General features: G+C 50.6%; 1 protein-coding gene across 2 annotated transcripts in view; it reads left to right on the forward strand.

The window, feature by feature from the left end:
* Window positions 1-15,091, forward strand: part of PLEKHA3 (pleckstrin homology domain containing A3) — a 233,909-nt gene that overhangs the window by 58,714 nt on the left and 160,104 nt on the right. For both annotated transcript variants that reach the window (XM_086956203.1, XM_086956204.1), the window contains exon 3: window positions 13,123-13,278. In XM_086956203.1, the coding sequence (XP_086812329.1) occupies window positions 13,123-13,278 (156 nt within the window). The remainder of the gene's footprint in view (window positions 1-13,122; window positions 13,279-15,091) is intronic.

Raw genomic sequence — 15,091 nt, forward strand, 5'->3', positions numbered from 1 at the left:
TGGCTCTCACACTACGAGTCATCCTCAGTATAGCATCTTGAACACCCCTCACTTCCCTCCACCTGGATTCCCTCCACGTCTTCTCACTATTCCTCTCTCCCTGTCTAATGTGGAACATACCCCTCTCCCCACCGACCTCTTTGCCTCTTTACCCTCCACCCTTTTGACCCAATCGTTCCTTAACATAGAACTCCACCTCTCTATCCTGACGTTTGAACTTTCATCTCTCAGGAAAGACTTGATATCCCTCCGCGATCCTAATCTTACTAACCATATCTTTTCCATGGCTTCGTACAAACGATCATTACATCCCCTCAACAAGAGAAGACTACCCCTCCCGGTAAGCTAACCGGTGGACCCTCCGGTTACAGTCCTCTTGTATCATCCCAAATCCTGAGCCATCCCTCCTTCCCGGACCCCGGGGACTTAAATATCCCCTGCTCCCCTATCCCCAGAACTATTGATCCTCCTACACTGCACTACACAATCTTGGGGAGAAGCCGTTTCCCCACCTCCCCTGGCTCGCCCAGACCTCCTCCACTTCTCTCCATGACTACCGACCCTCCTACACGTCACTCTGCCATTCCGGTGATCCTGGGGACAAGCCGTATCCCTTCCTCCCCAGTCACACCCAGACCCCCTCAGCAACTCACCAGAATCCATACCTGCATCCCTCCAAAATTAGCCCTAAACCCCTCAACTGCATGCTGGCCAACTATCGATCGGCCGCACGACATGCAACAGAAATCTCGGAAACCATCCTTAGTAAAGCCATTGACATCTCTTTTCTTACCGAAACCAGGCTCATTCTGCATCTATTCTTTACCTGCTTACCCCTTTTTCAGAAAAGATAGACTTGACAAGACTGGAGGGGGCTTAATTAATAAAAAAAGGGTCAACGGGGAATATTTAATGACCTATAATGGTATCATCCCCCAAGAATCAACCTATAATGGTATCATCCCCCAAGAATCATGGAGGGGGCTTAGCCATAATCTACAAAGATGAACTCCAACTCTGCCTCGTTCCAAATTCAGATCAAGCCACATTCTAATACATTAGTGCTGAACTTAAAGGTGACTTGCTTTCCCAAACCTTGATTTCCATCTCCAAAAACCTCTTCCTCAATGACTTTAATGTTCACTGGAACAATAAGGATGATCCCTCGGGTAACATCCTCAATAACCTACTCAACGTTACTGACTTGAATCAACTCAGCCATTTGCCAACTCATTCCAAAGGGGCTACTCTTGACGCTATCATTACTAGCGAAGACCTGGCTTCCCTTTCCTGCATTGTCCCCATTGACAGGTCGGACCATCACCTTATTCTCTTCACGATTAACTGCGCCAACCCCCCCCCCCCCCCCCCCCTCCCCCGGTCCCCTATAAACAGCAAACATAGGAAATTAACCAGAAATCTTCACCTTACTCCTGGCGAACTGGAGACTAAGATTAACCCCTCCCATGCTCGTGACGGAACCCTTCCGTCACGAGCCTCGGGTGGGCTGTGCTGGTGACGGAACGGTTCCGTCCCGGCCCGCTCGCCGCGCCGCGAATTCCGCACCTGCGTGGCGCGTTCTATTGAGCGGGCGGGGCCGTGACGGAACCGTTCCGTCACAAGCACAGCTCACCCGCGTGCCATGACGGAGTGGTTCCGTCACGAGCACGGGACCGCCGCGCGGCCCCTCCACCCCCTTAGCACTGCGGCGGAATAGCCGCCGCAGTGAAGGGGTTAAAGCAAAACTTCAACTTACTTCTCCCTCTCAAAATACTAATGACCTTACTGAACACTACAACAAATCCATCATCGAGGTCCTTTATCATATTACCCCAGCCAAATTAAAACTGCATAAAAACAATCCCGCCATATCCTGGTTTAATGCTGATCTTAACAATGAGAGACGCTCACTTAGGCTGGTCGAACGCACGTGGAGGCAACACCCCTAAACCTTGCCCTCCTCAGAACTGCTAGGGCTGACTATAAAAAGCACATCCTCAACGAAAAGGCCTCCTTCTTCCGCACTCAGTTTGACCGGGCAAAAAATCGACCCAGGGAACTAATCAGCATTATGAAAAATCAAACCGCTTCTGCTCCCCCCAAATTGTTGGCCTCAATCGAAAGATGCGATGAAATTGCTAAATTCTTTTCTGAAAAAATCACCACGATTGACCAATCCTTTGCCTTATCCCTCCCACCACACTGCTCTTCACCCCTCACTGACCTCCCATCCAAGTAATCTTTTACTCCTTTGCCCCCGCCTGACCCTGTTCATCTCCCTCCCGAACATTTCCTCACCAGTCCACTGCTAAAAAATAATGCATCTTGGCTTAATTTTACCCCAGTTACGGAGCTTAAAGTCCTCAACATAAATAAAGCACACATACAAAAAATACACTGGGTAGCCTCCAAACGTACAATAAATGATATAACGTCTTTGAAATTACAAAACACAATATAAGTGATACCATACGGGTTCAGGGATCCTCCGATACTACATGGTCTTCCAGAATGGCGGAGGGAACACAAATATCTCCTCTGTACACATTCCAGGCCCCCCCGATTTTTCCACACTTCTTGGGCCTACCCTTAGCCACGTACACAGATCTCTCCCTAAACATGCACCAGTCCAGATCCTCCTTCCATTTACCAATATGTGGGAGTTGAATAGCCCCCAACAGTTGTGCGATATTGCGCTTGGCAATAGCACATGCAAGCGTAACCCATACCTTTCCATGAGACGTGAGATCAGTAGGTTCAGTAGATCAGTAGGTTCCCAGACATTCAAGTGACAACGACGTATTTTCAGGCCCACACCCAATATCTCCCGCATCTTATCATGCACTGTGGTCCAATACCTCCGGATGATAGTACAAACCCATAGCATATGCATAAACGTTCCAGTCTCAACACATCCCCTTCGACACTCACCACTAGCAGCCAAACCCATTCGCACCAAACGCGGGCCTGTAACATAACAACAATGGAGGACCTTCAGTTGAACCAAACGGAGATGCATTTGGATAGCGATTACCCTTGGGGAGGATACTGCCTCTCTCCAGTCTTCATCATCTAGGAGCAGCCCGTCCGCGGTCCATTGTTCCCTAAGAGCCACGAGCGGATCATCCGTGTGGTTAATCAGCTTTTTATAGATCAAGGATACCGTTTTCGTCGGTAGATGACCATCCAATATCCGATCTTCCAGTGGGGAAGCCTTGGGGGCGTAACTCCCCGGGGAATAACCGCCAGCAGCGCATGTCTAATCTGTGTGTAACGAAACCGCTCACTCTCCCGCAAATGATGCCGGGCCTGAAGAGCCTCAAATATCAGGATCCCGTCCTTGCCCCACATATCGCCCACCCGGGAGATCCCGATGAGGTCCCACTTGTCATAACCTTTAGTCTTCCATAAGCTACCCAGTCTTTCAGCATTCCACAGTGGAGTGGCCAAAGTCACCTTCCCATCCCATTTAAGGGAACAATTAGCCTCATGCAACACCTGAACAGTCACCGCTGCTGGCACGACCAGGGGAAATCGCCCCGTCTAGCGTACAATGCCCTAGAGTATTCTCCCCCGGGAATCTGGCCGCGATCCGTTGGAAATCTCTGGGTCAAGCGGCGATCCATATGTAGCATGGTTGATAGCCGCCAACTGAGACACCCAATAATACTTCTGGATATTTGGCAGGCCAATCCCCCGGTCGTACCACGGCAGAGTCAGTTTAGAAAACTCTATCCGCGGCCTACCATCCCAAAGGATCTGCCGCTGGAGGGACTCGATCTCCTTAAAATAAGACGAGGGGACGGGGTCCATGAAGTTTTCGAGTGCGTACAGGAAACGGGGAAGAGCCATCATTTTAAACAGGATGGCACGTCCCAGCAGGGAGATCAGCAGCGACTTCCATCGCACCACTTCCCTCCAGAGTCTAGCTAGCCGTGGCAACAAGTTATTATTATACCTGCTCTGGGGATCTAGAGACACAAAAATGCCAAGATACCTAAACCCCCCCGACTCCAACCGGACCAGACATCCCGCGGGGACATCTGGGGGGTCGCCACTTAGAACAAAGAGAACAGACTTTCCCCAGTTGATGGCGAAACCAGAATATCTTCCAAACACCGCCAGGACATCAAGAAGATTAGAGAAGCCCGAGGGGAGGTTAAGTACAATAAAATATCATCCTCATAAAGGGATATCTTATCCTCCCACTCGGACGTCCACCTAAGCCCCTTAATCGATCTGTCCCAATGGACCCACGCCGCAAGCGGCTCAAGCGCCAAGGCAAATAACAATGGGGAGAGAGGATATCCCTGCCTGGTGCCCCTCCCCAAGGCAAAATCCGCAGATCTATGATTATTTACTACGACCCTAGCCAGGGGATGAGAATATAAAATGCGGACCCAAGAAATAAACTCCGGACCAACACCCAGCTTGCTTAACACTGCAAAAAGATAAGGCCACTCGACTCTATCAAAAGCCATAGTGGCATCCAGGGACAACAGAACCGTTGGCTCGTGTATTTTTGATGCGCCACCCAGGACCCTGTGTAACCTGCGCAAGTTAAGGGTGGTATTACGGCGAGGCATAAAGCTCGACTGATCCGGATGAACCAGCGTCGCAATGACCTTCACCAAGCGAGTCGCAAGCAATTTGGCTAAAACCTTCGGCTCGGCATTCAGACGGGAAATCGGCCGGTATGAGGCACATTCCATCTTAGGTTTGCCCTCCTTGTGCAGGACCACAATATTTGCGACCCGCTGATCATACGGAAGCCGGCCCCTCTCCCTGCTCTCGCTAAACATATCCCTGACGAAGGGAGCCAGTTTATTTGCATTCACTTTGTAAAGCTCAACGGGAAGTCCATTGGGACCAGAGGCCTTTCCTGAACTAACCCCTCTAATGGCTAGCGCAACTTCGTCATTTGTGAATCTGCAATCTAGGTAGTCTCTGTCCGCGTCGGAGAGGGTGGGCATTGGAATGTCCCGAATTATCTCCGCATTCTCGGACTCTGTGTACCTGCCTTCGGTCGCATACACCGCCTTGTAATAGCCCGCAAATTCGCCCACGATCTGCTGCGGATCTGTTATTTTATCCAAGCCGACGGTCTGCAGCTCCGGTACCAACCACGACGCCCATTCCCCTCTCTCCAGCCATGCAATTAACTTCCCGGTCTTATCCCCATGTTCATACACCCTGCTCTGGGTATCCGCCATCTGCGTCTTTGACCTGTCTCGAGCCAAGCCTCTATACTCATCTCTACTCAGGAGGAGTCGGTGTGATCCCTCCAGGGTGGCTTCACGTGACACCTTCCGTTCTAGCGCCAGCAATTCTGCTTCCACCCTATCAACCTCAGCCCGGCCCTCCCTCTTTTTCCCCGAAATGAATGACCGCAATTCCCCTCTGATAAGTTTTGTAAGCTTCCCACAAGGAACACTTTGAGTCAACCGTACCTACATTTTCTTGAAAATAACTGTCAGCCACACGCACAATCATCTTTTTAGCCGCGGGATCCCGCAACCGCCAAGCTCTGATAGGGGCAACCCTGGCCACATTGCGCCCGCCAAGGTCCAAACCGATCCAGACCGGAGAGTGATCCGAGACCCCCCTAGCCAAGTGCCGCACTTCCCGGATCCAAACAGTCTGCGTCGCCGGCACCAATACATAATCTATCCTAGAGAGGGAATTATGCGCTGCTGAAGCGTGAGTAAACTGTAATTCACTGGGGTTTTTAAGCCTCCATCCATCAACCAGGCCAGTAGTCTCCGTAAAGTCAGTCAGCCATCTCCGAGACGTCAACAAGGCCCGAGCCGGGTGTCTATCAGTCTCACCATTCATAACTGCATTAAAGTCACCACGAACAATCAGCACCCCAACAGTCAATGTCCAAAAAATCTTGCACAAATCACGAAAAGTATCTGTCTGAAGGGCCGGCAGGACATATACGGACAAAAAGGTGACCGTTCTCCCTTACCACAGCCACGAAATCCCGACATATTTACCCCTATTATCGGTCCACATGGACTGGACGGCCAGCGGGAAGGAGTTTTTGACCAGGATCCCAACCCCTCTCGATCCAGTGGTAAAACCAGCACGAGCAAACAATTTGTATCCCCCTTTGTGCAGCACCATGCATCGCTTTCCCATGAGGTGAGTCTCCTGCAATAATACCACATCTGGGGAGTGACTCCGAATCAACTGACCGACCATACCTCTCTTGATCTTGTCTCCAAGCTCATTCACATTCCAACTTAATACGGAAATCCCAACCATGACTGTACAGAATCGACTGACGGCACCCAGTGTGAAATAAAACAACATACAATAAAACCAATACAAACCCCAAACATATCGCACCAATCCCCCACCCTGCACCCCTGCATACAGCTTGCGCTCATCCCCAACTAGCAGTGTGCCTGTCGCCCCCAACTAGTCTACAAAAATCTTAAAGTAGAAAACAGAGGAGGACCTATGTGCGGGCCCACCCCGACTCTATGTGGATATTCCCGCACCATGAAGCACATCAAGAACATTGTAAACTTATTCCAGCAGGGAATCCTATAGCGAACCCCCGTTGAACCGTCCCCCGATCAATTGTCTACAGCCACCCCCTGATCTCACAATAAGCAAAATCATTGTTCATCGGCTTCTCCCTGTCCACGGGACTCCTGGTCCGGCCGTTGAACACCCTCCAACCAGTGCGACGCCACTTCTGGATTATCAAAGAACCATGCCTTCCCGTCAAGTTCGTCTCGTAGGCGGGCCGGAAGCCTTCCCGTCAAGTTCCACTCGAAGGTAGGCCGGAAACATCATGGCGTACCTCAATCCCTTGTCTCTCAGCTTCTTTTTGATCACCAGGAACCTCTGCCTTTGCTTCTGCACCGCCTGGGTAAAATCCGGGAAGAACAGGAGCATCACATTCTCGAACTCCAGGGGATCCGCAGCTCGAGCTGCTTGCAGAATAGCGTCCCGGTCACGAAAGTTCAGGACTCGAGCAATGATCGGTCTGGGGTTCGCCCCAACACGTGGTCTACCACCCGTGAAAAACTTACTGAGGCCCTTAGGTTTGAGATGATTAAGGATAAGGTTCTCTACAAACAGATCCGATGCCTGCCCCTCCGCCTTCTCGGGGACTCCCAGGATGCGGACGTTTTTGCGCCGAGCCCGCCCTTCATACTCATCAAGTCAACAATCCGTAGACTCCCTTGAAGACTTAAGATCTCGCACCTCCTGCTGCAACTGGTTCACATCATCAATAAGGCTTGACATTTTGACTTCCAGCGACCTGACCTTCTCGTTAGCCTTCGAAAGGTCCGCCCTTCTCAGCCCCATTTCTATCGATACAGTGTCCAGCTTGGTATCGAGGGTCTCCATTTTCTGGCCCAAGGACGTCCGAACCCCCGTGATAGCTGCCATGAGGTCCTTTAACGTCGGTTCCTCCCCCGCAGGATGATCCTTGAAGCCTCCGCCGGGCCCCTCTTCGAGTCGATCGATGACCCCTTAGGCAAAGTATACCTGTCCAATTTATTGGATTGGACCTGCCTAGCTCCCCTGGTGGTCTTTGGCAATGATTTCTCCGTCTCTGTCTTCGTCGCCATCTGCCCCCTCGCAATACGGTCACCATCGCGCTCCGACTTCAACAAAGTAGCGTGCCCACCGGCACAAGGATCCACATGGATCCCAGTCGGGGGATGGGACACCCTCCGCACCACACTGAGCCAATGTAGCCTGGGGACCCAGGCCGAGTATCCCAACAGCAGCAACAGCCGGGGCAAGGGTCAGTGCAAGTCCATTCCGCGCCCGTCGGCACCAAATCCACCAGCCAGCCATGACCACAGGTCAGAGGCTGCCAACCACCCCGAGGCCCCGCCAGCCTACTCACAGTCCGGATAAAGCCCACCAGGGTGAACGGGCGGCCAAGAACAGAAAGCTGAGTGTATTCCGGGCCCCACCTCACACACCAGGGCCTGGCACGGTCAGAATATCTGTATCACTTTGTCAGTTGTTGTGTAAACTGCTGCACCAGTGAGTTAGTAGCTATGTGAAAGTCTATATTAGTTATTGATTAGTTAACTGAGTATATTCATGGGAGAGTGAATGTGTGTGTGGTTCGGTGGGGGGTGACAGCCCAAAGATGTGTGAATAGTTGATTCAGTAGGTATATGAAGTTAAAACTACATGTTATAACAGTTGTTTGGGTGAGTGAATATCTTTATGGGTGTGGTGATGAGCAAATAAATGTCTCAATGGTACATATCCAACACACTAGAAAAATAAAAGGCAGTGTATGTGTCAGTTGTATATAAATAAGTATACATAAGACTCAGTGATTGTATGAGTGACTGTATGGATAACTGTATACTTGTGATAGTGATTTTATAACACACTAAGTATGAGTTACTATCTATATGAATAGATGAAGTGGTGTTTGTATAAGTGTGTAGCTAAGTAATAGTAAGTATGAACCATTGTTTGCATAAGTGAGTAGGATGACTTCATAAGTGATTAGGATGTGTGCTGGTGTGTAATGTCGATATAGGTGTATAAGTATATTTGATAGTCTATTGATCATTGACAGCATGTATGAGTAAATCTCAAGGTAACTGATTAGATGTGTGTATTAATCTAGGAATCACTGAGTGGGTGTTTAGAATCTTGTCCAACCCACCATCGTGGACTCAGCAAAATCTTTAGGCATAACACTCGACACCAATCTCAACATGCAGCAACATATCAGCAAGGCAACCAAGGGAGCGAACTTCCAAATCAATACTCTGAGGAAACTTAAACCCTTCCTCCCAGCCAAAGACTTCCAAACCACAGTACAAGCACTAGTCATCCCTCGAATAGAATATGACAGCATCGCCCTCTGCGGACTCCCCCTAACTACTACCGCACCCCTAAGAGCTTCTCTAAACGCTGCAGCGAGACTCATCACTGGGTCAAAAAAGCACTCTCATATTTCCCCTGACTTGAAATCCCTGAACTGGCTACCTTTTGAAGCCAGAATACATCTGAAAATCGCCTGCATGACACACAAGGCGGTACACCTGAACTCACCCGGATACCTCGCTCAGAAGCTGACAATCTCTGGCGGAGCTAGAAACACTAGAGGCACAAACAATCTTCTGCTGAAACCTCGAAGATTCCGGAAGGAAAAAACCTATAAGCGCTCCTTCTCAGGAATGGCGCCCAGGATCTGGAACTCACTCCCTCCCGAAACCAGGCTATCTCTTCCACCACACTCTTTAAGAAAGAAGTAAAAGCCATCCTCATGGCTAAATACACCTGAACTATTATCTCGAACCCTTTAAAGACTCTGCACCGATCTGTACTACATGTTTGACCCCTTTGCCTATTTGTATTACTTGTCTTATTGATTTATATGATTGGCTTTGCATCCACTTATTTGTACTATTAGCTTTACTTATCTGTTTGACTATGCTCCCTCATGTACCCCTTCTATGTAAAGCGCTCTGATATCTGCAAAGATCTTGTCCGCGCTATATAAAACTTTCAAAATAAATAAATAAATCCAGAGCCTCCCCGGAGCATGTGGGGGGGCACCTCCTGATATTATGGCCCAACAGCAAGGACACACCACTGACCGGTGGGGACCGCCCCGGTCTCTCCTCCGGGGGTGGGCTTCGACGGGCCGCCGCGCAGGGGCGTCAGCAGGAGCTTCAAGCACGGCCCCGTGGGCAGGGGCACTGCCAGGTGTCCTGCCCCAGCCCAACAGTCCGGGAGAATGCCGCAACAACCGGAGATCCGGACTCCTCAGGCACCAAAGGAGGGCCACAAGCCACTGCGGGGCATCTCCATTTGCCCCCGGCTGTCAGCAGGGGGCCAGAGCAGCGAGCGCGGTGCCGGCAGTCGTTTTCGCCCGCAACCCCCTTGACCTCCAGCCGGGCCGACTCTAGTCCGGCCCGGCAGCCGATGTTGTTGCGCTACAGGCCGATGGTCGCAGGCACTGTAGGCCTGGCTTCCAGGAGCTGCAGACCGCGATCTTCCAGGTGGCGCAGCGCGGTCGCCGGGGCACCCAGAAAGACCTGGGCAACACCAATGGGCACCGCTACAGTTCCCCCACCCGGAGGACGGGCCGGGGGACAGGATCAAGAACAGGATGTCGAGTCGGGCGAGCGAAGTCGGCCGGAGCCGATCTTCAAGCGGGCATCTTGGACGCTGGCTCGGCTCCTTTGTTCTTTGTCAAGATTTAAATTGCTCCGTTTTGGACCATCCTCCTCATCATCATCAACTCCTCTTTGGCCACAGGGTGTGTCCCTGTTTCCCTCCAGCTTGCCCAAATCACTCCTATCCTCAAAAATGCTACTGCCGACCCCACCGACCTTAACAATCTGCGTCCTATCTCTAATCTTCTTCTTCTATTCAAGACCATCGGAAAATGCGCCTGGCTCCAACTGGACAAGCACATTGACTCTTTTTGCCTTTTGGACACATTACAGTCAGGTTTTAGAAAGGGCTGCAGTACAGAAACTGCTATGCTCAACATTGTTGATGACATCCATCACTCTCACGACAAAGAGGAGGCCTCCCTTCTCATTCTTCTTGACCTCTCTGCGGCTTTCAATACCGTTAACCACTCCGCCTTACTCAAACCCTCAAAGTTTGTTTTGGCTTCAATGGTCTAGTACTTAAATGGTTCACCTCCTTCTTTCAGCACAGAACCCAACAAATTAAAATCAGAAATTGCCTCTGTAAACCTATTCCTGTCTCCCTGGGTGTGCCCCAGGGTTCTATTCTCTCTCCCTCCCTATTTAACCTCTTCATGGAACCCCTCACCCTCATTCTCAAGCAAGCAGGAATCAAATACTACCTATGTGCTGATGATACACCGCTGTATTACAGGAGCAAATTCCAAGCTGACATTCTGCACCTCACTGATACCCTGACTAAGATAGAATACTGGTTCTAGCATAATCACTTTAAGCTCAACCCTAAAAAACGGAAGTCCTTCTTTTCACTCCTAAAAACAAGAGGCTCCCCATCCAACTCTGGATCTCTGACCTTAAAGCTCTCAACTGCTCTCTGTCCACTTTTAATTCAGTTAAATCCCTCAGAATAAGCATTGACCACAACCTCAGCCTTTATCCCCATATAAAAAATGCGGCCAAAGGCGCTCTCTTCACTCTACACTACCTCAAGAAAGTTAAACCCTTCATTTCTGCTGAGGACTTCAAATAAGTTGTTCAATCACTAGTACTTTCTAGATTGGACTACAGTAATGCCATTCTCTCTAGAACACCGAAAGCCCATTTAGCACCAATCAAATCTGTCCTTAACCTTGCGGCAAGGCTTATTTTGGATTGCAAGCGGTTTGACCACATCTCCCCCATCCTCAAAGATCTCAAATGGCTCCCCATTGAAGGCAGATCCACCTACAAGAATGCTTGCATTACGCATAAAGCCTTGCATCATCAGACCCCATTGTATCTATGAGACAAACCCCACAAAGCGGGCTGTACTAGAGAAATGAGGAGCACAAATACACTTGCGCTAGTACTGCCCTTGGTAAAAAAGAAAGCTACCGAGTCTCGCTCTTTCTCCGGAAATGCTCCCACTATTTGGAACTCACTCCCTAAAGATCTACGCTGCAATCCCTCCTAATTCGGCTTCAAAAAGAGCTCAAGCGGCACCTTTTAAACAAATACTGGGGTCCTTAATCCTGCCACCAAACAGGGGATAACATCCTGCCCAAGATGGTGCCATGTTCTCACCACTTTAGACCTGTCTTACCCCTTTTTTTCCTTACATATACTTCCACCCTCCCCCTTCTAGTTCTCTTATATTCACTGCCTACTCCCACATGTTATCACACCTCCCACCACCCCCTCACCTCCCCCCTACCTCCACACTGTCCCCCCCTCGTCCCTGACCACTCACGCTAGCTTAACTATTAATTACCGGTTTCGGCCTAAATGTTCTCCTTATTTTCTTGTTCAAGTAATTCCGGTCCTTTGCCTATTGTTCTAATTGTCTTGCATATTACCTGTTCACACTAATGTTATTTTGCAATTTGTTCCTCTCTCAACCCTTGTAAAGCGCTCTCATACCTTCGGGTCTAGCCAGCGCTATATAAAACTGTTTAAATAAATAAAAAAACAGTGCTAATTTGTGCTCATTGTGGGAACCATGATTCATTTTTCTTCATCAAACTTTGAGCCAAAGCAGTAAAATAAAAACAGCAACAAATGGAGAAAACAGAGAAGAAAAATAATGTGCAACACTGATCTAAAGATATGGGAAGTCCAACGTGACGGAAGAATGAGATGGGATCAAGCCAAGGCGGTTCCTTTGTTCATCAATTCAGGCATTAAACAGCAACAGTGACGGGGTCATAAAAATATTTAGATCCCCGCACCTATTTGTTTTCTTTAAAAATTAAGCTCTGCTATACGCTCCTCTGGTTTGATGGCGTGCTGCCTCTGAATTACGAAATCATTTCTTAGCAGTTCTCTTTTTAAAGAATTTTGGGATTCTAGAAAACTATACTTAATCTGATAATGTGTGAATTTGTTCAATTCCTTTCTTTTAAGTACTGTATTAGAGTTAAAATGTAACAGGGGTACATGGAAACATCCGTTTTACACAGCCGTGGCCCATGCAGGTAAGAGCGGTGGTGTGGTATTTCGACGGACAAAGATGAGGGAAAATTAATTATTACATTTTCGCTAATTATCGTCCATCGAAATACCATCCCACCCGGCCCCATTGCTCTTACCTGCATGGGACACAGCTGGTTTTACATGTTACTGAATACTAAGAAGAACTTTAAAAATTAAAGGATGACAATAACAATAGATGGCTACAAAATGAAGTAAGGATAACCTATATGGCCATTTTATTTTGATTGTCTGAGATACAGAAACTCCTGGCTCTTGAGGATGATTGGAAGTGTACTTGCCTCACTAACAATTGCAAGTAAGTAACCAATAAAGAGGCACTGTAAAGGAAGACTGGTGTCCCTTTACACATATATGTACAATTTATGTTGAACTGGTCCTGCTAGTACAATATGTATCCTTTGGTTGGTATGGTTTTGAAAGTGGCGAACTGTGAGATCATGTGCACTCAAATGCAATCTACCTTTTTCTTCTTTGCTATTAGTTCATCCAACAGACAACTCGCGATTGGAGCTAATAATACCAGGGGAGCAGCACTTTTATATGAAAGCGGTCAATGCTGCTGAAAGGCAGAGATGGCTTGTCGCACTAGGAAGTTCTAAAGCCTGTCTCACAGATACCAGGACTAAAAAAGAAAAAGGTATTTATTATGCTTTTGATTCATCAAACATTTAAAAATCTCAGTACAGATGTATTTCAACTATTGATGCAAATACAGCACTATTTTGTATTTTTCTTTGTATTTTTATGGATAGCATTCCTGGATTTTCTAAGGGGCTGGAAAGGCTGTGTATTTGCGAGGCTATGATCTATGGATGTATCAAAATATCGACTAAAGGGGGCGTGGCTTGGCCGGCAAACATGGCGGTCGTTTAGAGCCTGAGCTACGACCAGCCTAACGATATCCTGTTCAGTAATCCTCACCCTGGGCACCCCACGGGCTCTCTGACCATGATCTGATTGCTGGTCAGGTGGGGCATACTTGGTAGCAAAATTGGTCCGGTGGCGGGTCCGGAGCCGAAGTACCAGCAGGGTGAAGCAGCCGGACCGGGAGGCAGCGGCGAGGCCTGTGTGACCGGGGCCTCGATTTTGGCGCCTCCCGACCTGGAGTGACCATTGGCAGCGGCGGCTGGTGCGGCGGAGGTCCGGAGCGTGACTGGTGGCCGGGCGGACCTGTGTGGGGGCTCCACGCGTACATCAGCGGTGGCAGCGGGGACGTGGGAGCAGCGTCCTGCCCTGAGTGGGTCCGGGAGACATCAGTGAGGCTTGTGAGGCCGGGGCCTCGATTTTGGCACCTCCCGGCACGGGGTGACCATTGGCGGCAAAAGTTTGAATGGCAGAGGGCTGGAGTGTGACTGGTGGCCCGGCGGTCCGGTGTAGGGCTCCACCTCTATACCAACGGTGGTGATTGTGACGTGGAAGCAGCGTCCGGCCCAGAACTGTGGCGGTGAGCACCAGGGGAGCGCCGCAGGGAGAGACGGCCGTCGAGTTGGGCAGCGGTCGGCCAAAGGCTCATCTGGCCTCGCTGCGGCTGTGGGGGAAGCCCATCATCGCTGCAGCGGGAAGAGACGTCGGTCTGCCCTAACTCTTGGCAGCCGGGTGGCGGTGGGGGCGCCCCCTCACCGCAGTGATCCTGGCAGGGATCTGGTCCGGCCTGCACGGCCCTGCCGGGTCCTGGTAGCGGGGAAGTCGGACGGACTTCTGGAGTTCTGGCATCTCGGAGGCTGGCTCAGGCCCCGGCCTGGCGTGCGGGCTGGGCCCGCTGTGGATAGTGGCGGTGTGGGATCCTGACCCAGAGTGACTTGAGGGCTGGACGTCCCGCTGTGGCCTGTGGTGCCGGGCTCTTGCTCTGTGAGTGCCCTGGCGGGAGTGGCCCTGCCGGGGCCGCGGTGAGATAGGCGGACTTGGGGCCTGCCCAGTGCGACGGAGCACATTGAGCCCCCACTGTCGCTGCTTATAGCCAGCGGGAGGTGCGGTACACAACGCAGCTGATTGGGCCGGTGCTCTGGGGTGGCAGGAGAGGTTCGCCGCCATCTCGCGCTGCCAGTTCGTCGCAGCAGTGGGTGAGAGCCCCGGAGGAGGGGATGGTACTTGGTGAGGCCCTGCCCGGAGGCGTGTGGCGGCGGAAGCAAGTGGTGAGTGCAGCGCGCCCTGGCTGGTGACTCGGGGGTCAGGTCGGGCCCCGGTGGGGACAGTGCTTGCGATAGCTTGCTGGGGCCCGGTCTAGGGGAGAGATCGGGCCCTGGAGGGACGGACTTTGCGACATCTTGAGGCCGGAGGAGTGCCACGGAGGGTCAAATTGGCGAGGGTACCTCTATGAGGGTACCTGAGACTGTTGGGCGCACGGCTGGTAGCGGGTCCGGTGAGGCTCTGTGCCAGTGCCTGAGAGAGAGTAGACACCTAGCTGATAACTGCGGATCGCGGCCGCGACTGACCCTCCAGCCTTAGACTGT

This window comes from Lissotriton vulgaris, chromosome 2_1, assembly GCF_964263255.1.
Source record: "Lissotriton vulgaris chromosome 2_1, aLisVul1.2, whole genome shotgun sequence".
Lineage (NCBI taxonomy): Eukaryota > Metazoa > Chordata > Amphibia > Caudata > Salamandridae > Lissotriton > Lissotriton vulgaris.